This window comes from Sus scrofa, chromosome 5 (genome assembly GCF_054392235.1).
Source record: "Sus scrofa isolate SSC_HxYL_T2T_F1_AM1 chromosome 5, Sscrofa_HxYL_maternal_Yorkshire_Landrace_v2.0, whole genome shotgun sequence".
NCBI classification, from domain to species: Eukaryota; Metazoa; Chordata; class Mammalia; order Artiodactyla; family Suidae; genus Sus; species Sus scrofa.
This window is the reverse complement of record NC_139387.1, coordinates 108,063,655-108,090,000: the sequence shown is the minus strand read 5'-3', so window position 1 is coordinate 108,090,000 and position 26,346 is coordinate 108,063,655. Positions and strand designations below refer to the sequence as shown.

The following is a 26,346-nucleotide window of genomic DNA, read 5'->3' as shown; positions in this document are numbered from 1 at the left end:
CTGCATGAAATGGGAATTTAAAATGATTTTTTCTTCTCTGCAGAAACAAAAAAAATCAATTGTAGTGATATTTCTTCTTTGTCTGTAGCTCCAGCACGGCCCAAAACCAAACCAACCCCTATTTATGATGCCACAGGAAAACTGCTCGTGACTTCAACAACAATTACAATCAGAATGCCAATATGTTTCTACAGTGATGATCACGGACCCATCAAAAACGTACAAGTGCTTGTAGCAGAAGCAGGAGGTATCGTCAAATGCCAGCGTATCTTGTTTAATTGTTGAGTGTGAATTACTGAATGCTAAAGACATTCCAGTTCTAAGTTAGTAATAGAAGGTTGACTCCTGATTATTACACAGCTCTTGAGCTTAATAGATTGGCAATATCATTAACTTATTCATTATACTAATCATTAATTTATGCCTAAGATATTTTACCAAACTAAGAAAAGGTATAGTTAAAACATGTGGTTTATCTGTTCCATATACTGGTAGGACTGTGTTGATTGTGGCAAGATGGAGTTGTGAATGAGAGCGTTACCCTTGATGAGGAATGTTTTTTTTTCTGAGAAGTCATTCTCCAGAATGTTCATGGATTCCTGTGTGATAAGGAGATAGGGTTCCCTGCTTATCCAGGCAGATAAGCTGAATCATTCCTGGTGGTTCATAGATGGGAAGATGTTGCATCCAGATGTAAGTCATGCAGGTACAGAAACACCCTTTATAAATGAGAAAATACTCCTGTATTACTTGTAATCGCTCACTCTTTTTTCTGAAAATAGCTCAGCATGATGGAAATGTAACAAAGTGGTATGATGCATATTTTAATAAACCAAGGCCATACTTTACAAATGAAGGCTTTCCTAACCCGCCGTGTACAGAAGGAAAGACAAAGTTTAGTGGCAATGAAGAAATTTACATCATAGGTGCTGATAATGCATGTATGATCCCTGGCAATGAAGACAAAATCTGCAATGGACCTTTGAAACCAAAAAAGCAGTACTTGTAAGTATAGTTTGTGCTTACTGTGCATCATGTTAGCAAGGTAGTTGGCATCTTTTATTCATTCACCTACCCATCCTTTCATCTTCCCAATAAGCCCTGAGCATCCATAATGTGTCATGACCTCATACATGAGAAGAGTCAACAAGGCATTGTGCTTACATTCTGGAAAACAGTTCTAGGGAAAGGAGGCAAGCTTAAAAGTTATCATGCTTTGCCGTGACAGGTGACTAAGGGCAATATGAAAAATGTGCAAACTGGAGAACATAGGTACAAGAATTCAATTGTTTCTATAAAGGATGATATGACCAATGTGTAATATGTCATGTTTTATTCTGCCATGAATGCTAATTATAGCTTTTTAGAAGCACTATCCTAGTCTTTTGGTTAATGATGGCTTCAGTTTACCTCAGTTATAGCAATCCTTTTTGACTCTCTATATCATAAACATCTGGAACAGTTGAAATTTTTACACTTCACTTTAATACTTGGTATTTTGTAATTATAATAATCTAATATAAAAACACATGCTGATGTTTTAGCTTTATTAAATGGTTTGCAAAATTGGTTAGGCATTTGAAAAAGAATGCTCTAGCATATGTTCTTAAGTACTGTTGCTTTGGTTACTAAGTTATGGCCTTAAATTAATCATTGCACAATGACAGTTATAAAAATTACATGCCACCAAGTTTCATATTTTTTCAAGAATATTTATTTTGCATATTTTTCTCCAAAATACTCTTCATATAATCTGTGGAATCATAAGAGTTTTAGAATAGTAAGGATTAAATTATGTACTGTAATTTATTAATGTAGATTGGTTTTATATTTCAAAATTCCTGTATGTCTATGGTTTTTAAATAAGGTCAACTTTGGTTGTTTCTGTGGTGGTGGAATCATCCAGTGATTTTTAAGATCGATTTTCCTCTGCATCCATTTTCGATTTCATGTGTCATGAAACCTAACCAGTGAAAATATAGCTGTGCACACACAGAATTAAGAAGCATTGTTCTTCGTCTGTTTCCCTGTGAACAAGATAAGTTTCATATGATTGTTCTAAGTCTGGCTTACCAGCATTTTCAAAGGTGGCTGAGGTGTAACAGTTATTATGGTCTGCGAAGGGCGCTTGTGCAGACCCTGAGTGGTTTCCTCCACACGAATCCGTGAGGAGGTGGCCAACTTCATCTCGTTAACCTGACGACTGCTCCTGAGTCGGGCACCCTCTTAGTCACTCTCTCGTGAAGCTCTAGAGGCCCGTGCCCAAGATAATTATTCATCTTACGTAAAGATGTCATCTATTTGTCCCGAGAGTAGACTGATTTCTAAGTTTATACTTTGAAAATTCATTTTCTTTTGAACAAAAATCTTTTTCATAGCTACTTATTAAATTATTCCTAGAAAAACAGTCATATGGTATGTAAATTATTGTGTTTTTTTATTTCGTAGATTTAAATTTAGAGCCACAAACATCATGGGACAATTTACTGACTCTGATTATTCTGATCCCGTTAAGACTTTAGGTAAGACGTATTTTGTAGTTTAATTTCATTTATAATCGCAACACGCAAATCAACAGCTGTAACATTCATTAGTAAAAGTATTAATCCATGGCTAATGTTCTCAAGTATAAATCCATTTCAAGGTTAATTATCCTAACTGAAGAAAAACAGTGTTTGTAATATTCTTTTAAGTAATGGATCTTCCATCTCTTAAAGTCCGGACATAGATTTCAATACAGTATTTTTTCTAGGATAATGTGAATGAACATTATACTAAGTGAATATTTATTTGGCTGTTTAATACGTAATCTTGTATGTAAAACATTACATATAAGAGCCATTTGGGGTTGTCACAATTGAGGGGGCTGAGCTAGTGGCATCTAGCAAGCAGATAGGACAGGGATGCTGCTGAATGTCCTACAGCTCATAGGCTAGTCCCTCTAGTAAGACTTATCTGGCCCATAATCAATATTACTGCAGTTCAGAAGCCCTCTTAGATGCTAATATTAATTCCATTTTATAGATAAGGAAACCAAGGCACAGATTAAGTAAGTTAAGTGGCTCTGCCAGCACAGATTTTATAACCATTACATAACAAATACAGGATTTAGACCTGGATTCAAATCTTGGCTCTACTACTTGAGAAAATAATTTAATTTCTATAAACCTGATTTTCCTTATTTGAAAAATGATGATGGTATCTGCCTTGAAAGACTTAAGTAAACCAATACAGGAAAGGAATAAAGTATAGTTAATAAAATTTCAAATGTTTCGTAAGTTTATTTTTTTAAGGGCCACATCTATGGCATATGGAGGTTCCCAGGCTAGGGTTCGAATCGGAGCCGTAGCCACCAGCCTGCACCACAGCCACAGCAATGCCAGATCCAAGCTGCGTCTGTGACCTACACCACAGCTCATGGCAACACCAGAGCCTTAGCCCACTGAGTAAGGCCAGGGATTGAACCTGCGTCCTCATGGTTACCAGTCAGACTCATTTCCACTGAGCCATGATGAGAACTCCACATAGCTTCCTTTTGGATGGCTTATAATCAAAGATTTTTAAAATATACTACCTTAGGAGAGATTATTTCCCTATGATTTCTCTGAGGAAATCACAACTTTCTACTACCTCTGAATCAATTCTGAGTGTGTGGACCTTTGTGTGTGGTTCAGATCCGTAGTATATCATGAATGCAGTAGATTTCAGCGAGAGTTAGGGCTGGAAGAAGATAAATTCTTCCACCATTTTTAGTCAGAAAGTCTCATCTGGTTGTGGAACACTAATTGTATAAAAGCCAGATTCTTCAGCCTCCACTTAGTGAAGGAAATTTTGGATCGTGAAGAAATGAAGGGGTGCATGGCCTGCTACATTGCTGTTTCTAGAGCAATAACAAACAAATTTCTTCGGCTATGCTGTCTGCTTAATTCCATAAAATGACTGGTTTGATGAATTTTTACCCACTAATTCCATCGTGTTTAAATTGGCTGACCAGACTTGTGGCTCTGAAATTGTGTCACACATTTCTTCATTTGATAGGTGAGTTTATCACACCCAGACACCACCACAGCAAAGCACATGTTTTGACGGCATCAGCGTGATTTCCTGTAGGTTACCGTGTTGAGAACCTATGTACTACCACAGTTAAATGGTAGTGCCGGTGTGTTTGTTGATGGTAGGTAAGAGACGTAGTACAGATGGATAGCTCAGAGGTCTTAGGGAGATGACATTTTGAAAATGCAACGCTGAAAAGAGGTTCCTGGTTGGTCGTTGTGTGTGTTCATTTCACAGCTTGCCTGCTTTTATATTGTCGTTGATACGAGGACCACCTAGTCAATCAGTTATCTGAAATGCCAAGTTGAGACGTCTAGGTTATCAGGAACGACAGAAGAGGGACAGCCACGCATCAAAACCATGATTCCTCTGGTTTTGCCCAAGGGCTGTCCTTTGGCCAAGGACAGCCCTCACCTAGCTCTTGGCCGCAGGGAGTCCCAAGGTCTTCCTCAGTCGTGGTCTCTTCCTTCCTTCCCCACAGCCAAGGCTGCGGGTACAATGAGCAATTCTAGAAGGTGGAAGAGGTGGTTCCTCTTTTGGAATCACTGCCACCGCCCAGTCATCCAGGTGCCAGTGTTTGCGTGCCCTGGTAAAGCAGGCGTCTAAAGGGGAAGCCAGGTGTGGAATGAAGGGAAAAACACTGGATCCTGCCGAGGGCCGAATATGAGGGACTGGAGAAACAGACTGGACACAGTAGGTAGGATGCCGCCAGGTTGATAAGGGGGTCGTGACAAGGAAGGGTCGCCTGTATCTACGATCAGGTTTTCACAGTTTATATGTTATCCGTATACCAGTGGCCATAAGGATAGCGTTTTAGCCTCCTCCTTAGAGGGGTCTTCCGTGGGCTCTCCCCTGACAGCAGCTTTTAATAGGCTTTTGCTCTGTAATGCTTACTCTGGATTGACCCTACGGAATTCTGCTATCTAGACAGTACCAAGCAGCAGTGGAGTGCAACCCGCAGTTGTGGTGAAGTGAGGTGTTCAGATTGGGAGAATGGCCTGTGGAGCAGAATTCCTCAATGACCAGCAAAATAGCCCAGTCATTGTTTTGGTTAATGGATATCACACCATCAGTTTCTCTCCTCATATCAGGTTTTTTATCTGGAGGTTGGATATTGTGGTTCTGCAGACATCAGATTCACTCTGATGAGTCAGGCGCCAAAGAGCAGCCCCTAGAAAAAGGCGCTGGTCTATGACTGACATTAATAAAAGGCCATGGAGTCATATGAATTTTTAGCAAAAGAATATTGCTGGGGAGAATATAAGAGGACTCAAAGAGGAAATAAGGCTGACCATTTCTACAATGGCCAGTGGCCAGAATGGTTTCAAGGCTATGAGAATGGGGGCAAGCAAACAGTAAAATGCATTGATTTAATATTGCTGGTGTCATTATAAGATTGTAAAGGACGTTTGAGTCCTTTTTTCTCTCAAATATGTCATATATTGAGGTATATGATAGTGTTTGCAGCAGGCTGGTGGCTTCCAGCATTCCTAACAAGCCCGCCTAACCCGTAGGTGTGTATCTCTGACTTCAGCGGAAGACGTCTAGGTCCCAGCCAGTCATCCAACCACCACTGGATGTACCCTGAGTTACACCACAGGCAGTGAGTTTCAAGCTGAGTTACCTATCAAAACAAGCTTCTGGACTGGAGCCCCTTTGCAAGGCTTTGTTTCTAAGTTAGTACAAGGCATGCACTTATAAGACAGACCATTTTGATAGGGGATGTGCCTGTCAGAGAAATTATTATTCAGACATTAAAATTGGGGCCAAAATCATCACCATAGACTGAGGAACTAAAAGGTTAAAGTTTGGTGAAAAGGCTAAAGTACTACATGTGAGAAGGGGCCAGACAGGACTCTCCTGAATAGGGACTGATAAGGTGGGAGAGGTGTTTGCACTTAGGGATGTCATTATGGCCTGAAGGAATAAGGAGAAATGACATCTGCCATCACTTTAATCCTAAAGAAATACTTACACCTAACGTGATTTTATTTTAACTCAGGATTGAGCATTAGGGTTTTTATCAACAAAATTCACAAGAATCCTTCTTAAATTCTCTTTTTTTGTTGAATCCTCCGTAGGCACATCAGTTTATAGAAACTTCTTGTAGGCAGTGTTTTCATTACAAGGTTTAATTATAGAGGATTCCTGTGATTTGAAAACCAGACACTTCTTTCTGCACCTCACAGGGCTTCATTAAAGCTGAACAAGACGAAACCTTAAACCCCAAGGCAAAGGCGCTCTGTGATTGTTTTCTTTTGTCATAACACTTCTCATTTAATTACTGTGCTAACAATGAAAAGTTTCAATATGTTCACTTGGGAACAGAAACAGGGAGTCACTGTGTATTTTTTGCAGCAAAAGGATCACTCGTCCCCAAGACCCAGAGGATCAGTGGAGAGCTTTAGGATGTTAAGGAGGCAGTGGGAATGTGATGGTGAACTCATAAACTTTGCGGCCAGACAAGCATAGTTCAGGCAGTTTGGGCATATATGGAATTTATGTGACCTTGGGTTAGTTATTTAACACATTAACTTCTGCAATCTTCTTTCCAAAATGAGAATAATAATACCTACTTCATAAGCTAACTGGGAGGTTAAGTCAGATGAATGGATGGACTGATGAATATAAAATGTTACTAAGACATGAAGCATTATTTATGTGCCAAGCCTTTTATGGATATTTTTCACATAACCCCATGTATTTTTCACCACAACCCGAAAACTTGATTTCCCGAGTATCCCCAATTTATTGGTAAGAAATCTGAAGCTGGGTCTTTAAGCGACTTGCCAAAGGTTACAGAGCAAGGAAGTGGCAGCAAGAGCTTTCAGCTGCAGGCAACCTGATGCTAGGCAGTGCTGTGCTTGTAACCCCGTCCTTTGTTGCTGGAAATCAGTAAAGGCCGAAATAGCTTTCAATTCCATTACTTTCGCTGATTTGTCTGTTCCCACATACCTTCTATCATTGCTGTACCATTTGCTCTTTTCAACATTTAAAATTATCTCTAGATGGTCTCTTTTCACCTTCTCAGCTTTTCGAGGTTAACATTTACACATAAGTATGCTTTGTTTTTATAGATGAAGATGCAATAATTCTTTTTTAAAAAAACAATGAAGGCGTATAACTTCTCTCTACACCCTGGAAACCACTGCTTATTATCTACTTCTAACATTTTGCCACTTTGATGTATGAAAATAGCACTTATTTAGGGTAATTTAATTTTTATTTCTTGAATTATGAAATTGCATCACTTTTAGTAAGTTCTTTTGGAGTGTTTGAATATGCCAGATGGCTAGTACTAGGCTAAATGAAGAACTTATTATACTTAGGTTCTGTTATGAGAACTTGTTTTAAGATTAATAAGAATATTAAGAATATCTTTCATGTAATATGTGCTTATATCAAGAGCTAGACGTAGTTTATAACTCATTTAATTCACTCTTCTTAGAGATATGACTGGCATAAAAAATACATCCTTAAACTGAATTTAAATAATGATAATTTTAATCAAAAGATAATACCTATGAAAAATTAGTGTTTTTTAATTGTGACTTGCTTAACTACACTAGTACATTCTATTATGCAAATAAAGTAATTTAATTGGGCCTTTCATAGGATTTTAAGTCTAGTCAGGAAATGACTTCTACTTATTACAAAAATAACCATGTTCATATTTTCAAGAGAAAAAGTTCCATTTTCCGTGAAAGGATTTAGAGAGTGACTTCATTCTGTGCCGGTAACGCTCCGTGGGTACATGCGCAGCAGGGACTCAGAATTTGCACTTGACGATCATGGTACATTTTGTCTTTTCCTCATAGTGCCTTTGTAACTCATGTGCCCAAAGGATTACCCGTTGTTTATTAATATATTATATGTCATTTCCTCATTTCTCTTAGTTAGTGCTTTGAAATGGTGATCTAATCTGAAGATTCTTTTGTGGTTTATGAAATCATTTTTTTGCCCCACTGGGTCCAAGGTCCAGTGACTCAGTCCTACCTGATAAAGATGATTCTTTATTCATCCTCATGGTTCCAGTTAGGCGGCAGTTGTGAAAATTCATAAAAGAAACCATTAATGTTTTAATGGATGAAAAAGGCATATTTACAATACTTCATGAGCTACATTCTCTAGAGTTTTCTAAATTTAGCTGAAGATTCTAGATGACCATTAAACTTTGGTAACTGTTAAGATTCAGCACTCATTCAAATACACCATGCAGAATAGCCATAGGAACTCTTTCATATTGTTAACCTTTCATAAACATCAATCCAGGGGAAAAAGATGACACATTAATCTCTGCATAGTTTAACAGTTAACCTATTTTGTCACTTGACTTTAGTAGTCTCTACAGTAAAAATTATAAATTATATATCATACAACTTAAAATTGGTTACAATTATCATATCAAAAATAAATGATTAGTTACTTGCATATTCATGTTTGATTTAATGCCTGATCTTCAACCTGAAAATTTTTTAACATCTATTGCAAAATCAATATGTGTATTTATTAGTAAATTTAGAAAATATTTACTATATGCCTGATACTAGTCTGAGGACTTGGAATACAGTTTTGAATAAAACAAAGACTCCTGTTTTCAGGAAGCTTACATTCTGAATAGGTAATAAAAAATAATACAATAAATAAATGAATTATAAGCTATGTTAAAAGATGATAAGGGCAACGGAAAGAAAAAGTAGAACAGAGAACAGAGGATGTTGCAGGGGGAAAAAGCTAGCCATAGCTTTCAATCTTAAACAGGATCTCAGTCTGCCTGGGCTGCCATAACAAAATACCATAGACTGAGTAGCTTAAACAATTTATTTTCTCACAGTTCTGGAGGTGAGAAGTCCAAGATCAGGTTCCAGTCAACTCTAGAGATGCTGAGGGCTCTCTTCCTGGCTTGTGAAGGCCTCCTTCTCACTGTACCTTCTCATGGCCTTTCCTCAGTATGTGCACATGCAAGGAGAGGACTAGCTTTCTGGCGTCTCTTCCTAAAAGGACCCTAGTTCTATCAGATTTGGCCCAATCCTTATGACCTCATGTAACATTAATTTCTTCCTTGCTCCAGATACTGTCATGTTGTATTTGTGTTAGGGCTTCAACATACGAATTTGGGAGGGACACACACATTCAGTCTGTAAGAGGTAGTCCGTGTAGGCTTCAACTGAGTACGTGATGTTTGAGCAAATTCTTGAAGGTAATGAAATAGCTACCCAGGCAGATCTACAAGAGAAATGCCTTGACAGGCACAGGAAGAAGCTGGCCATACGCCCTATGTCAAGCGTGACTCTGATGTGTCTCAGGAATAACAAAGAGACCAGTCTGGCTTCAGAGCAAGTTGGAGATTAAAAGGAAAGTCAAAGAGATAGCAGGGAACCAGAGAACAAAGGAGGAACCAGAGACCATTACAATGGCCATAGACCATTGGAAGGACTTTGGTTTTCTCTGTCAGAGATGAGAAGAATTTTAGTGAGGTAATGTTTTGAAAGCATTACTCTTGGAGTTCCCATTGTGGCTCAGTGGTTAATGAGCCCGACTAACATCCACGAGGATGCAGGTTCCAACCCTGGCCTCGCTCAGTGAGTTAAGGGTCTGGCATCACCATGAACTGTGGTGTAGGTCACAGACGCGGCTCAGATCCTAAGTTGCTGTGGCTGTGGTGTAGGCCAGCAGCTACAGCTCCAATTTGACCCTTAGCCTGGGAACCTCCATATGCCATAGGTGTAGCCCTAAAAGACAAAAAGACAAAAATAAAATAAAAAATAGAAGCATTACTCTTGCTGCCATCTTGAAAATAGATGAAACAAGGATAAAGGTAGATACAGGACAACTTGTTGGGTGTCCATACAATGACTCATGCAAAACAGGATGGTGGCCTTGACCAGGATGCTTGCAGCAGAGATGGTGAAAAGCGAATCGAGCATAAACTAAAGTTTTGAATAGTGTAATGAACCCTCAAATACCTGTTAAATATAATAATTTTTAAGTTTGCCAAATCTATTTTGTTTATTCATTTCTTTTATTTATGAAGTATTTTAAAGCAAATCATAAAAAGCACTGGATATTCTATACTGAAATACTTTACCATATTTATGTAGTAACTGCAAGTTTATTATATTGTTAAACAAAATTAATGCCAGATCCTTAATATTATGTAAAACTATGTATTTTTAAAATCATACTGATTTTTTAATAGTTTGTTTGAAACAGGATCAAACAGGATGTCCACTCATTATTTTTGATTGCTGTGTCTCTTAATCTTTCTAATCTAAAGAGACTTCTTCCTTTCCCCCACCCCCATGACGTGGACTTACTGAGGCAGCCAGATGAGCTCTTCTGCAGGGGGTCTCATATTCTGAATTTGTCTGATTGCTTTTTATTGATGTCGTTTTTTTTACTCCATCCTTGACTGCCTTATAAATTCCTCTACTTTCTCGTAAATAGATGAGATCTAAGAGTGTAAGTATTTATAATCAACACTTTTGGCAGGGATACTTTACAAGTGTTGCTCCCTAGATCAAAATGCCTCCCACCAGGAGGTGGATAATATCTGGTTGTTACAATCTCAGTGATTTAAAAATTGATCAGTAAGCTTAGTGGTAGTGACTACATGATCCTTCACTGGAAAACTTTTTCCATTGTTATAACCAGCAAATAACCTGTGGGGTGTGAGTTTGACATTCCCGAAATATTCAAGTCCCTATCAACCTTCCTCCTAGTCATTTAAAGATGTATTTGTGATTGTTACCCCAATCTGTTATTTTATTAGGAACGAAAAATTAATTTCTAAATGTATTATTCTACATTTATTAAAAAGAGTTCTCCTCTAACAAGGAGCTCCATCTCCTTAACTAGAGAAATTCTTTTAATTCATAAAAAATAATTCATATGAGAAAGCCAGGGGAAAATGCTTAACATTCTCCCTTTAATTACAGATTTTTAGAGTGAAAAAAACTAGTTTGTCTAAAACTGGAGTTTACAAACTAGTGTTTTTTAACTCTCATTTCTTTCATTGAATAATATTAGAACTCATAGACTTTTACATACTGAACTGATTTCAGCCAATTTCAGTTTTCGTTCCGTATAAAGCTTAAATGGTTCTCTCTTTGACCAGTAGGAACCTCTTCAACGTGATCTTTTGTTCTTTCCGTACTATTAGCCTTTGATGGTTTCTTAGCCTTCTTGCTCCATTAGATGTCCCAATTTCCTTTTGTTCGTTAGTCATACTGTAGAATTACTATCTTTTCACGTTTCCCTAGTTTCTTTTAGTGAAAATTATACCTGCTTTTAAGAGAGAGCCAACAGAATTTCTTCAGAGATTTTGGATGTGTTCTATGAAAGGAAGGGAACGTCAAATACGACTTCACAGGTTTTGGTCCGAGCAACTAGAACAGCGAAGTTGCCATCAACTAAAAGGTAGAAAGATGCAGTTGAAAGGAGGGAAGACTAGACGTTCAGCTTTGCACATTTTTATTTAAAAATTCTCAGTAGACTTCTAAATAATGACGTATAACAGGCAATCGAATATACAAGTCAGGAATTCCAAAGATTACAGTTAAGTATTAATCATCATATAAATGAAAATTAAAACCATGAGCCTGCATGGGCTTACCAAGGATGTGATTTAGATAGAAAAAAAAGGGGACCAAGGACTGAGCCCCAAAGTTAGAAGATGTAGGAAAAGAAGAGAAACCTTTGTACATTTTATTAGCATTCTTGAGAAATATACCAAGAAAATAACTTCTGTGTTTTGAGACCCAACGTAGTGTTGCATGTAATAATAATTAATGATAATGTTATATTTTTTCCTCTTCAGGTGAAGGGCTTTCAGAAAGAACTGTAGAGATTATACTTTCAGTCACGCTGTGCATCCTTTCCATCATTCTTCTTGGAACAGCTATTTTTGCGTTTGCAAGGTAAGATTTGTTTCTACTTAGATTCCTAAGATGGTTTATGGACATCATTCAGTAATGGTCCAATCAGGAGACAGAAGCCATGGTGGTTACTTGAATGGAAGACATTTAATATAAAGAAGTAGAAACTGGCACAGTTAACAACTAAGGTGGGTGGGTGGGGGCTGGGGGAAACACTAAGGCATTCAGAAGCAGCAAGTGCAACAAAACGGCTGCTTTCCTTAGGCTTTGTGAGAGGGACCATAAAGGAACAAAGAACTGGAAGAACTCAGACTCCCAAGTCTGACATGGAGTGGCCCCCACGGGCGCAGGCAAAGAAACATGACAGAGGAAGGGGCTGAAACTGACCTGTAGAAGCTCCCCGTCATTATCGGAGGGCAGGCAGGCTGGAACCAGGCAGTGGAAACAGCCCACCCTTGCCTGATTGTGTGGGTGGGCTGGTGCCAGCTGGAATCATTCACTGACGGAATGGACAGAGCATGAGCTCATCCACGTGGACTGTTGGGCTTCCATGATAAGTAATAATTACGCAGCACAGTCAAAGGAAGTATCTCCCTGTCCTCTTGCCTTGCAGGATCACTGTTGATAGGCTATTTTTAAAAAAGTCCAACTTGTTTATTTGATGGGCCCCATTCTCACATTTCCTTTACCAAAACGTCTCTACCACATTTTCCACGTGCCCTTTCAAATTCTCAGTATCAGGGCCTCTTAATGCCCCTGTTGTGACAGGACCTTGGGGAAATCTTAGTCATGATCCTGAAATCTCGTTTCATAAGATAGACTTCTGAGTTAAAGGAATCTTACATTCGCGAAAATAACCATTCTACTAGTTTCCCAAGTAGTCTAATAGGCGCTATTTTTATCGGAATAATGCTCTCTTGTATTTTGTATGCCAAGCGTCCTCTGTTTCATCTTGAATCTTAAATTATCGTTTGATGGATAATTTGAAGGATTTTTGAAAGACGTTTTCCTTATGCCAGAGAGTATTCTCAGATTAAGCCAGAAGACTGCTGTTTCAGGCACTCTTAGAGATACAGTGTGTAAGATACGGTCCTCCTCCCTGAGGACGTGCATTCACCGTATTCATGTTCTTCCTCTCGGAATCACTTCTCGAAGGAAGTAACTCCTCTGTGGGCAGGAAATGGCCTTTCTTATTCCTACAACTTTCTTACATATGTGTCTTTAGCCAATAGCGTCTTTTCTCACCTGAATATTCCTTAGATGATCACACAGCGCTGCTTTTGTTTAGTCAACTGGAAATGTGCTTCCTCCGAATGCCTCCTCATCCTGGGATACTCACGTCAAATCCTACTTTTTACTTTCTCTAAATACTAACAGTTACAGTCACTTAAATACCATTTTATAACTAATCAACTACTGTTATGACTTGTAATTTGAATCTTATTCCCCTTTTTTATGCTTTTCTACTTTAGATCTGGTTTCCCAACTAAAGCCAGAGAGGTTCCGTGAATGGAAAACATTTAATATAAATTCAAGTAACATTCAAGTAAATGTTCTCAACTAAAGCCTTGAGAGGTTCCATTCAAGTAACCTTGAGGATAAGGGCCGCACTTTATAATTTCTGTATCATCTCCAGAAAAATAACTCATAATAAATATTGTGTTAAAAGTGCAAAAAATAAATAGCTAAATATACTTTGTAATATACTGTATTATGTCACATAAAAATAAGCATGTAAAGGGCTCAAAATGAAGAGTCTTTGATTCTCAGATTCATGTGATTCATTCATTTTTGAATTTGAATTTTTGATTTTCTTAGATTATAAATAGAATGTATAATTATATAGGTTACATAAAGAATAATTATACTTAGATATTATATACTTGACAATATTTTTGTTAAAAGGCAGTGAGATAGTTCAAAACACATTATTATGTATTTTCCTGGGTGTAACTGTGTTTCATGTATGTAAAAACAGTGGAGTCCTGCCTTTGATCTCTGGTGCTGATGGCAATGAGCTATTTCCACATTGGCATATTACCTTTTTATGACAATTCTATGGGACAGCTTAAGGGAGGAGAAACAAGCTCACCGCGTGAGTCTCATTTGCTCTATATTTTAAATGTGCCAGTGGCTCAGGCCTTGATGAGCTAATTCTCATTGCAATTTGAAACGTCAACATAACAGCATGTTAAAAACATCATAGTAGAGTATGTTCTATGGAATTAAAACAGGGAAAAGTAGTTGGATAGCTTTAAATTTGCAATATTCAGAGACGTGTTCTCAATAAAGAAACTGACTAATGTCTTTGCTTAAAAAGGAAACTAAACCTAATTTCATATGCTTTCTAAGCTATTCCCTTCATGGACTTTATTCCACTTACTTTAGAATACGACAGAAGCAGAAAGAAGGTGGGACATACTCTCCTCGCGATGCAGAAATTATTGACACTAAATTCAAGCTGGATCAGCTCATCACAGTGGCAGACCTGGAACTGAAGGACGAGAGGCTAACGCGGTGAGCACCCTGCTCTGGGCAGACAGTGGTCCAGAGGGCCTGGCGCCATGACCCTATCCTGACCTGTGCTTGTTGGAAGTGTTTGTGGGCCTCCTGTTTACCCAGGTCACAGAGATCCTCTTTCAAAGGGTGACCTCCATCTTCCACACCCTTCTCACTGGTGTTCAGAGAATCACTCAATCTTCCTAATACTTTGAGTTCAAGATGAACCTTGGACAAAGCTTTTTCTTTTTGAGACAAATATTTGTACACATTAAACCTTTAAAATGATGTTTAATAATTTACTTCAGGTGAGAGGTTTTTTTTAACATTGGATTTTCTGGAGGTGTCCACAATTTAAACCAGAAATTTAAGTTGTAACTGCTTGATATTGTTTATGTCATTTTTGTAAAAGCCTTTCTTGCAGCTTATTTTAGTATAAAATCACATTCGAAGTCTAAATTGTGTTATTTACACTTCATTTTTTAAATTGCTTAAGAATTAAATGCAAAGGAAAAATTGAAAGGAAGGGTAAAAGCATGTACAACATATGTGTCATCATATGTCCTGGAAATAGCAGAGGGTTTCATTATAAAGAAAAAATCATTTTAAATTCTTTTAAAATCATTACAAATTATTCAAAATATTGGCATATTTGAAAAACCTCTATTAAGATAATTCGTCAAACTCTTAATAAAAACTATCAGGTTCTGGTAACGAGTTTAGATTCTTAGAAGATCCAATATTTTGTGATGCTTACAGGCATATGACAATTTTGACAAAGTACTTGCACAGCTGTGTTGAACTTTTAGCAGTTATTACTAACTCTGAAAATATGGCATCAAAGGTCTTAAACCTAAAAAGTAATTAATCATTTATAGTTGTCATTTGCCTAAGTTGGCCTTTACCTAACGCATTGGCTTTGAAAAAATATTTCCAGCATGTCTAAAAATAGCTAATATGTTCTGTACAGGGAAGTGTCATCTGATAAGCATGGGTCCTTCCAAATGCTACAAAATGAAAGTTATTCAGTGTTATCGGTATATTACAAAGAAATCTGGGTTGTTGCAGAGGAAAACTTACCTCTTTCTATTTAGATATTCACAGTAGTTTCTTGTTCAGATTGTTCCTATCCAAAATGGACAGTGCTTCAAGAATTATGTGTAAGATGGCTTTATGTTAACCAGTTTTATGTGGACATAGTTTTCTACATAAAAGATCAATAAGATTTGTAGGATAACCTGCCAAAGTTAAATCATATCATAGCAATAATGGAGCATTACTAGTATTAGGCTGTGCCTCCGTCCTAAAAGGGTCATCCTGCATAGTAAAAGTTTCTCCTTTACCGCTGTGGGCGCACTGAATTTCAGTAGCATTCTCTCGGCTCCCTCTCCACACTCCTTTCTCAGGTCTTTGTGATGCTTCCACAGGCTTGGATCTCTGTCTCTGTCTTCTACACGTGTCAGTACACAAGATAATCTTTAGTAAGTAGACCTTTAGTAGATGTGACATAAAGCGAAAAAAGCCCATCAGTGTTGGAGAAAGTGTTCTTTTTTTCAGTTTTTTAAAGGTTTATTGAAGTACAGCTGATTTACAATGTTGTGATAATTTCCACAGTGTTGGAGAAAGTATTCTTTATCAAGGAGGTTACTCTTCTAGAGAAGCTATGATGAGGGCAGATCCCCAAAGTTCTGTGTGTTTTCCACAGCTTGCCCCCGACTCCACTTCTGAACACAGCCATTCTCAAAAAGGAGTAAGATATGCATTTTTTTAAAACAATGACTATCACGACAGCTAATGGAAAAGGTAGGTGAAGACTGCCTAGCTTATTGTTGGGTATTTATAATTCAGGGACAGCCCTATTTAATCTTGACTCATTATTTATTTTCCTGCTTCCATTTTTATTTACATATGCCACTTTATTTGTAGAGGCTATAGACATGTCCTTCAAGTATACTTCAAATAATTTTATTTTTATAAATAGAAAATTAGTACATAATAACCCCAGTCATAAAAAGTTAGAAATTTATTTTCAATGCTTTTTGCTTTATCATTTGTGAGCTATGAGTCCAGTGATCATGGCTGTAAAAGTTTTATTTGTAATTCCAGTGGCACAAGGTAATATGCTTTTCTTGATTTATTACAGGAATGTATTAAAAATAACTATCAAGTGGTTTGGATATATTTTTTTTTCATTATAGAACTTTATCTCCACCTTATTATTTGCTGATGGTTTTTCATGTTAATAAAGTCAGTATACATTAGGCAGTAAGACTAGAGAAAATAGTAACAGATTCATAAGTAGCCATGTACACATATGCATGGGGTCATTCTTCGGTGCAGCTCTAAAGCTCTTCATCTGCATTTCAGGTTCAGGAACATCTATTCAAAGCCATGCAAGTGTGATGAGGGTAGAGCCATAGGGACTGACGGTAGATTCTGTGAATGAAGAATCAAGAAGTTTGAGTTAGCTTCCAAATTGTTGAGTCACTTATGCCATATATCTTTGTTATTTACAAGAAGGAACTTATATAATGCCTTTAAATCTACCCAGTTAACATATGTCTTTCTACTTAAGGCTTAGACATGTCATTTTCCCTTCCAATCTCCCCACTTTCTTTAAGCTAATTGGACTTGCAATTTTTCTCACTGTTATAGGGTGTCATGTGTCCATAACAGAAATGATAAAATAATAAATAGTTAAAATACTAATTTTAGGGAGTTATCTATTTGACCCAAAGTGGTCATTACAATGCTTGGTACTAAATCCTCTTTAAGATTAGGGTTTTATAATTAAGAAATTATTTACATCTTCCTGTATATTTATTCACATTTTAAGATTTCCCTCAATTTTACACACATAAATTCTCATCATTTGATTATATTCTACCTTGTTTCACAAAGGAGCTGAAGAATTCTCTTGTACTTTTTCGTCCTGAAGAAGAAAAATCCAAAAATTTAGTACTCTATAATTCCATGAGAACATTCAGGGATATGCCAGGATATGTTTTAAATCCTTATTTGGAGTGATAATGACATTTTTATTTTATTTTATTTTTTTGTCTTTTTGCCTTTTCTAGGGCAGCTTCCCACGCATATGGAGGTTTCCAGGCTAGGGGGTCTAATAAGAGCCATAGCCGCTGGCCTATGCCACAGCCACAGTAACGTGGGATCTGAGCCACATCTGCAACCTATACCACAGCTCACGGCAACGCCGGATCCTTAACCCACTGAGCAAGGCCAGGGATCGATCCTGCAACCTCATGGTTCCTAGTCGGATTCGTTAACCACCGCGCCACGATGGGAACGCCTACATTATTTTATTATGCACATTTTCTATGTAAGTTTATACAACACAAGCTATATTTCTTAGGAAGATTATTTAATATTGGGGCTCATTTATTCCATATTCGCCAGATTAGAAAATAAGCCTTCAGAGTTCCCGTCATGGCTCAGTGGTTAACAAATCTGACTAGGAACCACAAGGCTGTGGGTTCGATCCCTGGCCTCAGTGGGTTAAGAATCTGGTGTTGCCATGAGCTGTGGTGTAGGTCACAGACGTGGCTCGGATCCAGCATTGCTGTAGCTCTGGCGTAGGCTGGCAGCTGCAACTCCGATTAGACCCCTACCCTGGGAATCTCCATATGCTGTGGTGTGGCCCTAGAAAAGACAGAAAGACCAAAAAAAAGAAAAAGAAAAAGAAAAAGAAAGAAAAAGAAAAGGAAAAGAAGCCTTGGCTTTTTTTATTTGATAAACAAATGAATAAAGCAACATTTTGTGATGGCTCCTTCAAAACACAGCCATTAACACATAGAAGTGAGAAAGGTTTCTGGGAGGAAATATTAGCAAGATGAGCATAAACAGGCAGATAAAATGTAGACTTGTCTCTTTAAAATTGCTGAGCCTAGATCATTGAAAAATAAATTAAAAAAAAAATACCTAAAGACAAATGAAAATGAAAACACAATGGCTCAAAAGCTATGGGATATAGCACAAGCAGCTCTAAGAAGGAAGATTATAGCAATCTAAGTTTACATCAGGAAAAAAGAAAAATTTCAAATAAACAACATAACCATATACCTGAAGCAACTAGAGAAAGAAGAAGAGAAAAAAACCAAAGTTGGTACAAAGAAAGAAATCATAAAGATCAGAGCAGGAACAAATGAGATAGAGATGAAGAAAACAACAGCAAAGAGCAGTGAAATTAAAAGCTGGTTCACTGAAAAGATCAACAAAACTGATAAGACTTTAGCCAGACCCCTCAAGAAAAAAAGGAAGAGGGCTCAAATTAATATTAGAAATGAAAAATTAGTTACAACTGACACCACTGAAATATAAAGCACCGTAAAAGACTACTATAAGCAACTATATGTCAATAAAATGGAAGTAGAAGAAACAGGCAAATTCTTAGAAAGGTGCCATCTCCCAATACTGAACCAGGAAAAAAAGAGGACATATGAACAGACCAATCATAAGTACTCAAATCAAAACTGTGATTTAAAACTTCTACAGAGAAGAGGGAGAAGATGGCGGAGGAATAGAACATGAAGCTCACCTACTCCCACAAATACATCAAAAATATATCTACATGTGGAATGATTCACACAGAAAATTTGCTGAATGTTGGCAAAAGACCTCAGGATTCTGACAGAGCAAGAAAATTTTCATGTAACTGGGTAGGATAAAAGAAAGAAGAAAAAACGTAAAGAGAGAAGATGAAAAAGGAAGCAGGATCAGATCTGTGTCCCTAGGATGGAGCTGGGAAAGAATAAAAGTTCCTGCTCCCTGGGAAGTACCCCCACCAGTGGGGAGAGCAGCTGGGGTGGAGGAGGAGCTTTAGAGTCTCAGAGGAGAGCACGGCAATCTGTTTCAAGCAATTAAAATGGAAACATCCTGCACAAACAGTTAGTGCTACTGCCCTGCACTTCCCAGCCAGAGATGACTGCTGCTGCAGACAGGGGTTGGGAACTAAAGCTTGGGTTTTGGGGATCAGATTCAGGGAGAGATCTGGGGCCTGCTATGTGGGAAAAAACGGGTTGGCCATGTGGAAACAGGCTGGAGCGACTAGAGTCTAGGACGATCCCATTTGAGGGCCCACGCTGAGGAAGCCTGGATGAGCCTGGAGAACTGGCACCGCTGTTTGGGGGTGCTGGAGGGAACTGGCAGGATCAACCACTACCGTCTTGTTCCCCAGCAGGATACCAGCTGCTCCAGCTCCAGGAGCCATAGTGTTAGCAGCTGCTGCCTGGCAAGGGGAGGAGTAGCTGCCACTTCCATTGCAGCTGCAGAGAGTGGCCCCAGTGAACCACCTGGCAAAGGGAACTGCTGTGCAGATGGTACCCATCCTAATGGCTACAAAGAGTGGTCCTGCGAGAGACCTGGCAAAGGGAGAGACCACAGGAGCAGCTGCTGACATCACCAGCTACCGGGAGTGGTCCTGAGAGCCACCTGATAACAGGAGTTTCAGAAGCCACTGCCACCACCACCCCCCACTCCAGGAGCAGTCCTATGAACTCTGGACCACCTCTCTCGCAGCTACCTGGCTCCAGGAGAGGCAGTGTGACAGTGCTGCTCCGATCACATGCTCTGGGTACAGGTAAGCCGCCACAACCCCCAAGAACTCCAGAACTGGGTACCAGCCACCTTATCTACAGACCTACTATCAAAAGGACCACAAACATAGAAAGTTAGACAATATGAGATGACAAAGAAATATGTTTCAGAAAAAGGAGCAAGATAAAAGCCCACAAAAACAACCAAATGAAGAGATAGGTAATCTGCCTGAAAAAGAATTCAGAGTGATGACAGTAAAGATAATCCAAGATCTCAGAAAAAGGATGGAGCCACAGAACAAGAAGTTACAAGAAATGTTTAATCAAGAGCTAGAAGATTTAAAGAATAAGCAAACTAAGATTAATACCAGAATATCTAAAAGGAAAAAAATAAACTAGAAGGAATCAAAAGCATGATAACAGGCATAAGAATGAATAAGTGAGTGTAATACAGAGTGGTGGAAATCACTGCCACATAAGAGAATAAAGAAACAATACTGAAAAGAATTGAGGACTGTCTAAGAGACCTCTGGGACAACGTTAACCACACCAACATTCACATCATAGGGGTACCAAAAGAAGGAGAGAGAGAGGAAAAGGGCCAGAGAAAATATGTGAAGAGATTATAGCCCCAAACTTTCATAATCTGGAAAGGGAAACACTCATTCAAGTTGTGGAAGCACAGAGAATCCCATACAGGATAAACCCAAGAATAAACACAGAGCGACACATACTAATCAAACTGACAAAAATTAAATACAAAGAAAAAAATATTAAAGCAGCAAGGGAAAAGCAACAGATAAAATGTAAGGGAACCTCCATAAGTCTAAGAGCTGATTTTTCAACAGTAACTCTGAAAGATAGAAGCAGCAAGATATATTTAATGTGATGAAGGAGAGAAACCTAGAACTAAGAATATTCTACCCAGCAAGGCTCTCATCCGTATATGCTGGAGAACTCGAAAGGTTTGCACACAAGCAAAAGCTAAAATAATTCAGCACCACCAAATTAGTTTTACAAACTAATTTTGGAAGGGCATTTGAAATTAAGAGACCAGCATCTTAAAACAATTTTGCATATATACAGAATGCTATATCAAAACCTTGTGAGAAACACTAACCAGAAAAAGGACACACACATTTAAAAAAAATAAGAGAAAAGAAAAAGAAATCCAAATAAAAGACCAAAGATATACATCAAATCACAAGAGGATAAAAGAGGAAGGGAAGAAAAAAGTTCAACATCAGCAAATTCAAACCAATCCAGGAAGTGACAATAAGTACATACATATCAATAGTTACTTTGAATGTAAATGGATTAAATGGTCCAACCAAAAGACATAGGCTGGTACAAGGCCCATATATATGCTGTCTACAAGAAACCCACTTCAGATCTAGGGATACATACAGACTGAAGATGAGAGGATGTAAGAAGATATTCCATGCAAAAGAGTCATAAAAAGAAAGCTGGAATAGCAATATTCACATCAGACAAAATAAAGAACGTTATAAGAGACAAAGAAGGACCATACCTAATGATCAATGGATCATTTCAAGAAGATACAACAATTACAAATTTATATGTACCGAATATAAGAGCATCACATTATATAAGGATACTGATAAATGCCATACAAGAGGAAATCAACAATAATACAATAATAGTTGGGGACTTCAACACCCCACTTACATCTATGGACAGATCATTCAAACAGAAAAATCATTAAGAAACACAGGGCTTAAATGACACATTGGACCAAATAGATTAGTTAAGCAGCAGAATATACATTCTTCTCAACTATATATGGAACATTCTCCAGGATAGATCACACAAATCAACCCTCAGTAAATTTAAGAAAACATGAATCATATCAACCATTTTTTTCTGACCACAATACTAGAAGCCAATCACAAGGAAAAAACTGCAAAAACCAGAAACATGTGGAGGCTAAACAATATGCAACTAAACAACCAGCGGACCATGAAGAAATCAAAGAGGAAATAAAAATACACCTAGAGACAAATGATGAAGATACAATGATCCAAAGCCAATGGGACACAGCAAAAGCTATTCTCAGAGAGAAGATTAGAGCAATACAGTCTCACCTCAGGAAATAAGAAAATCCCAAATAAATAACTTCATACTTCAAGCAACTAAAGAAAGAAGTACAAACAAAACCAAAAGTTATTAGAAGGAAAGAAATCATAAAGATCTGAGCAGAAATAAATGAGACAGCGATAAGAAAAACAATAGAAAAGATCAATGAAACTAGAAGCTGGTTCTTTGCAAAGATAATAAGATTGATAAACCTTTAGCCAGACTTAAGAAGGAAAAAAAGAGAGAGGGCTCAAATCAATAAAATTAGAAATGAAAAAGGAGAGATTACAACTGATACCACAGAAATACAAAGGCTCAAGCTAGAAGAAATGGACAAATTCTTAGAAAGGTACAACCTTCCAAGACTGAACCAGGAAGAGACAAAATAAAAAGTAGCCAGTCGTAAGTATCGAAATTGAAAATGTGATTTAAAAACTTCCAAAAACAAAAATCCAGGACCTGATGGCCTCACTGGTGTATTCTAACAAACATTTAGACAAGAGTTAACACCTACCCTTCTGAAACTTTTCCAAAAAAATTGCATAGGAAGGAACATACTCAAACACATTCTATGAGATCACCCATCTCCCTGATATCCAAACCAAAGACACCACAAAGATTATAGGTCAATATCACTGATGAACACAGAAACAAAAATCCTCAGCAAGATATTATCAAACTGAATCCAACAGTACGTAAAAGGATCATATACCATGACTAAGTAGGATTTATCTGAGGGATGCAGGGATTTTGCAATATATGCAAACCAGTCAATGTTATACACCACATCAACAAACTGAAGAACAAAAACCATATGGTCATCTCTATAGCTGCTGAAAAAGCTTTTGGCAAAATTCAACATCCATTTATGATTAAAAAACTCTCCAGGGAGTTCCCGTCGTGGCGCAGTGGTTAACGAATCCGACTAGGAGCCATGAGGTTGCGGGTTCGGTCCCTGCCCTTGCTCAGTGGGTTAACGATCCGGCGTTGCCGTGAGCTGTGGTGTAGGTTGCAGACGCGGCTCGGATCCCGCGTTGCTGTGGCTCTGGCGTAGGCCGGTGGCTACAGCTCCGATTCAACCCCTAGCCTGGGAACCTCCATATGCCGTGGGAGCGGCCCAAGAAATAGCAACAACAACAACAACAAAAGACAAAAAAAAAAAAAAACTCTCCAAAAAGTGGGTATAGAGGGGACCTACCTCAACATAATAAAGGCCATATATAACAAACTCAGAGCCACATCATCCTCTGTGGTAAAAAGCTGAAAGCATTCCCACTAAGATCAGGAATAAGACAAGGAAGTCCACTCTCGCCACTTTTATTTAACATAGTTTTGGAAGTCCTAGCTACAGCATTCATAGAAGAAAAATAAATAAAAGGAATCAAAATTGGAAAAGACGTAAAACTATCACTGTTTGCAGATGACATGATACTATACATGGAAATTCCTAAAGATGCTACCAGAAAACTACTAGAGCTCATCAATGAATGTGGGAAAGTTGCAGGATACAAAATTAATACACAGAAATCTGTTGCACTTCTATACACTAACAATGAAAGATCAGAAAGAGAAATTAATGAAACAATCTCTTTTACAACGGCATCAAAAAGAAAAGAAGTACTAGCAGTAAACCTACCTAAGGAGGCAAAAGACCTGTACTCTGAAAACTGTAAGACATGGATGAAAAATCAAAGATGACACAGACAGATGTAAAGGTGTTCTATAATTTTGGATTGAAAGAGTCAATATTGTCAAAATGATTATACTATCCAAGGCAATCTACAGGTTCAATGCAGTCGCTATCAAATTACCAAAGGCATTTCTCACAGAACTAGAACAAAAAATTTTTAAATAGGTATGGAAATACAAAAGACACCCAAATAGCCAAAGTAATCTTGCGAAAGAAAAACGAAGCTGGAGGAATCAGGCTCCGTAACTTCAGACTATACTACAAAGCGACAGTAACCAAGAGAGTATGGTACTGGCACACAGAGACATACAGATCAATGGAACAAGATAACCCAGAAATAAATCCACATACCTATGGTCAATTAATTTACAATAAAGGAGGCAAGAATATACAATTAATAAATGATAGTCTCTTCAGTAACTGGTATTGGGAAAACAAGGAAAGTTACATGGAAGAATGAAATTCGAATGTTCTCTAACACCACGTAAAAAATAAACTCAAAATGGATTAAAGATCTGTCTAAATGTAAGACCAGATACCATAAAACCCTTAGAGGAAAACATAGGTAGAATACTCTTTGACAAAAACTGCAGTAATATCTTTTTGGATTCATTCCCTAGAGTAATGGAAACACAAACAAAAATAAACAAATGGGGACTAATTAAAAGCTTTGCACAGCAAAGGAAACCATAAACAAAAAGACAGCCTATAGAATGAGAGGAAATATTTGCAAATAATGTGACCAACAGGTTAATTTACTAAATATACAAACTCATACAGTTCAATATCAAAAAAGCAAAACAATCCAACTGAAAAATGGGCAGAAGACCTAAACAGACACCTCTCCAAAGACATACAGATGGCCAACAGATACATGAAAAGATACTCAACATTGCTAGTTAGTAGAGTAATAGAAGTCAAAACTACAACGAAGAAACATCTCAAACTGGTCAGAATGGCTATCTAACCATTTATTATCAAATAATAAAAGCTGGAGAGAGTGTGGAATAAAAGGAACCTTCCTACACTATTGGTGGGAATGTAAATTGGTACGTCTACTATGGCGAACAGCATAGAAGCTCCTTAAAAAATTAAAAATTGAGTTACCATGTGATCCAGCAATCCTACTCAGAGGCATACATCCTGAGAAAACTGTAATTTGAAAAGTTACACACACCCCAATGCTCACTGCAGCACGATTTACAGTAGCCAAAACATGGAAGCAACCTAAGTGTCCATCAGCAGATGAAGGGATAAAGATGAATGGAATATTATTCAGCTGTAAGAAAGAATAAAATAATGCCATTTTTAGCAACATGGATGGACCCAGAGATTATCAAGCTAAGTGAAGTAAGTGTCTGAATTATCAAAGACAAATTTAATACACTATCACTTATTTATGAATCTAAAAAGTAAAGATACAAATCATCTTATTTATGAAGCACAAATAGACACACAGACAAGGAAAACAAACTTACTGTTACCAAAGCTGAAAGGGAAGGGGAAAGGATAAATTAGGAGTTTGGGATTAACATATACACACTACTATATATAAAATAGATAACCAGTAAGGACCTATGACATAGCACAGGGAATGATACTCAATATTTTGTAATAACCTATAAGGGAAAAGACTCTGAAAAAGTGTGTGTGTGTGAGAAAAAGTGTTCAGAGTCACTGCTGTACATATAAAACTAATACAACATGCTAAGTCAACTACACTTCAATGAAGAAAATCTCCAATGAGCTGAAAAAAATACAATATTTAAATTGTATAGGCTGTCTATATTTCTAAAAAAAGATCTTACGTTAGGTCTAAGATTAAACTCTTAGGGAAGTTTAAAAGAAAAAAATATAATTTTAAAGGGCAAAAAAATGCTGAACTAATTGACTGGTTATGTGAATGGCTGTTAACTAATTTAACTAACACAGATTGCCTTCCTAAGAGAGTTATAGCAGTTAAAATTAAATGACCTTACAGAATTTACACAAAATAAAGATTCTATTGGCTGAAAAATGTTTGTCAGTGTCTCTTTTCTACAGTTAATTTAGAAGTTTTGTTTATTTTGGTGACTAGATAAATAGTAAGATAATATTAATCAATGTTACTAATATTCTTACTTGACATTCGGTTTTTTCCAGGCCTTTATTTTTCCCTCAAATTATAGCATTATTCCACATTAGTTATCTTGCTTATTTTCGCTGAATGCACGTAATGACCCATTATTTCGAGACTCAAGACCCAATCCAGTAATCACGAATAAAATTAAAATTCTCACTGTGGTATATGGAGTGACTAGCCAGCGAGGACCTGCTGTATAGCACAGGGAATTCTACCCAATATTCTGCTATAATCTAAGTGGGAAAAGAACCTGAAGAAGGGATGTGTGTATAACTGAATCACTCTATTGTACAGCAGAAATTATCACAACATTATAAATAAACTATACTTAATAAAACTTTTAAAAAAGAAAAAAGGAAAGATAAAAATTACTAAGGGGAGACAAAAAATTAAAATTCACAACAAAATAAAGCAAACAATTGAATGGCTATTTTAAGAGTGTCTTTCTTCAACTTTAGA

At 37.4% G+C, this 26,346-nt stretch overlaps 1 protein-coding gene and 1 long non-coding RNA gene across 7 annotated transcripts in view; one reads left to right on the top strand and one right to left on the bottom strand.

Annotated features, from left to right (window-relative positions):
• The window catches only part of PTPRQ (protein tyrosine phosphatase receptor type Q), a 224,236-nt gene that overhangs the window by 166,060 nt on the left and 31,830 nt on the right, over positions 1–26,346 (top strand). For all 4 annotated transcript variants that reach the window (XR_014804594.1, XM_084957734.1, XM_021093069.2 and 1 more), the window contains 5 exons: positions 89–247; positions 783–1,005; positions 2,449–2,522; positions 11,873–11,972; positions 14,319–14,447. Coding sequence is in view for 3 of the 4 variants with exons in the window: in XM_084957734.1 (XP_084813860.1) it covers positions 89–247; positions 783–1,005; positions 2,449–2,522; positions 11,873–11,972; positions 14,319–14,447 (685 nt within the window). In the remaining variant the exon portion in view is untranslated. The remainder of the gene's footprint in view (positions 1–88; positions 248–782; positions 1,006–2,448; positions 2,523–11,872; positions 11,973–14,318; positions 14,448–26,346) is intronic.
• The window catches only part of LOC110260827 (uncharacterized), a 63,309-nt gene continuing 53,396 nt past the window's right edge, over positions 16,434–26,346 (bottom strand). For 2 of the 3 annotated variants that reach the window (XR_014804597.1, XR_002344357.2), the window contains 2 exons: positions 17,317–17,361; positions 16,434–16,865 (listed from right to left, as the gene is read on the bottom strand). This is a non-coding gene — a long non-coding RNA (uncharacterized LOC110260827). The remainder of the gene's footprint in view (positions 16,866–17,316; positions 17,362–26,346) is intronic. The other variant, XR_014804598.1, reaches the window with a different exon arrangement.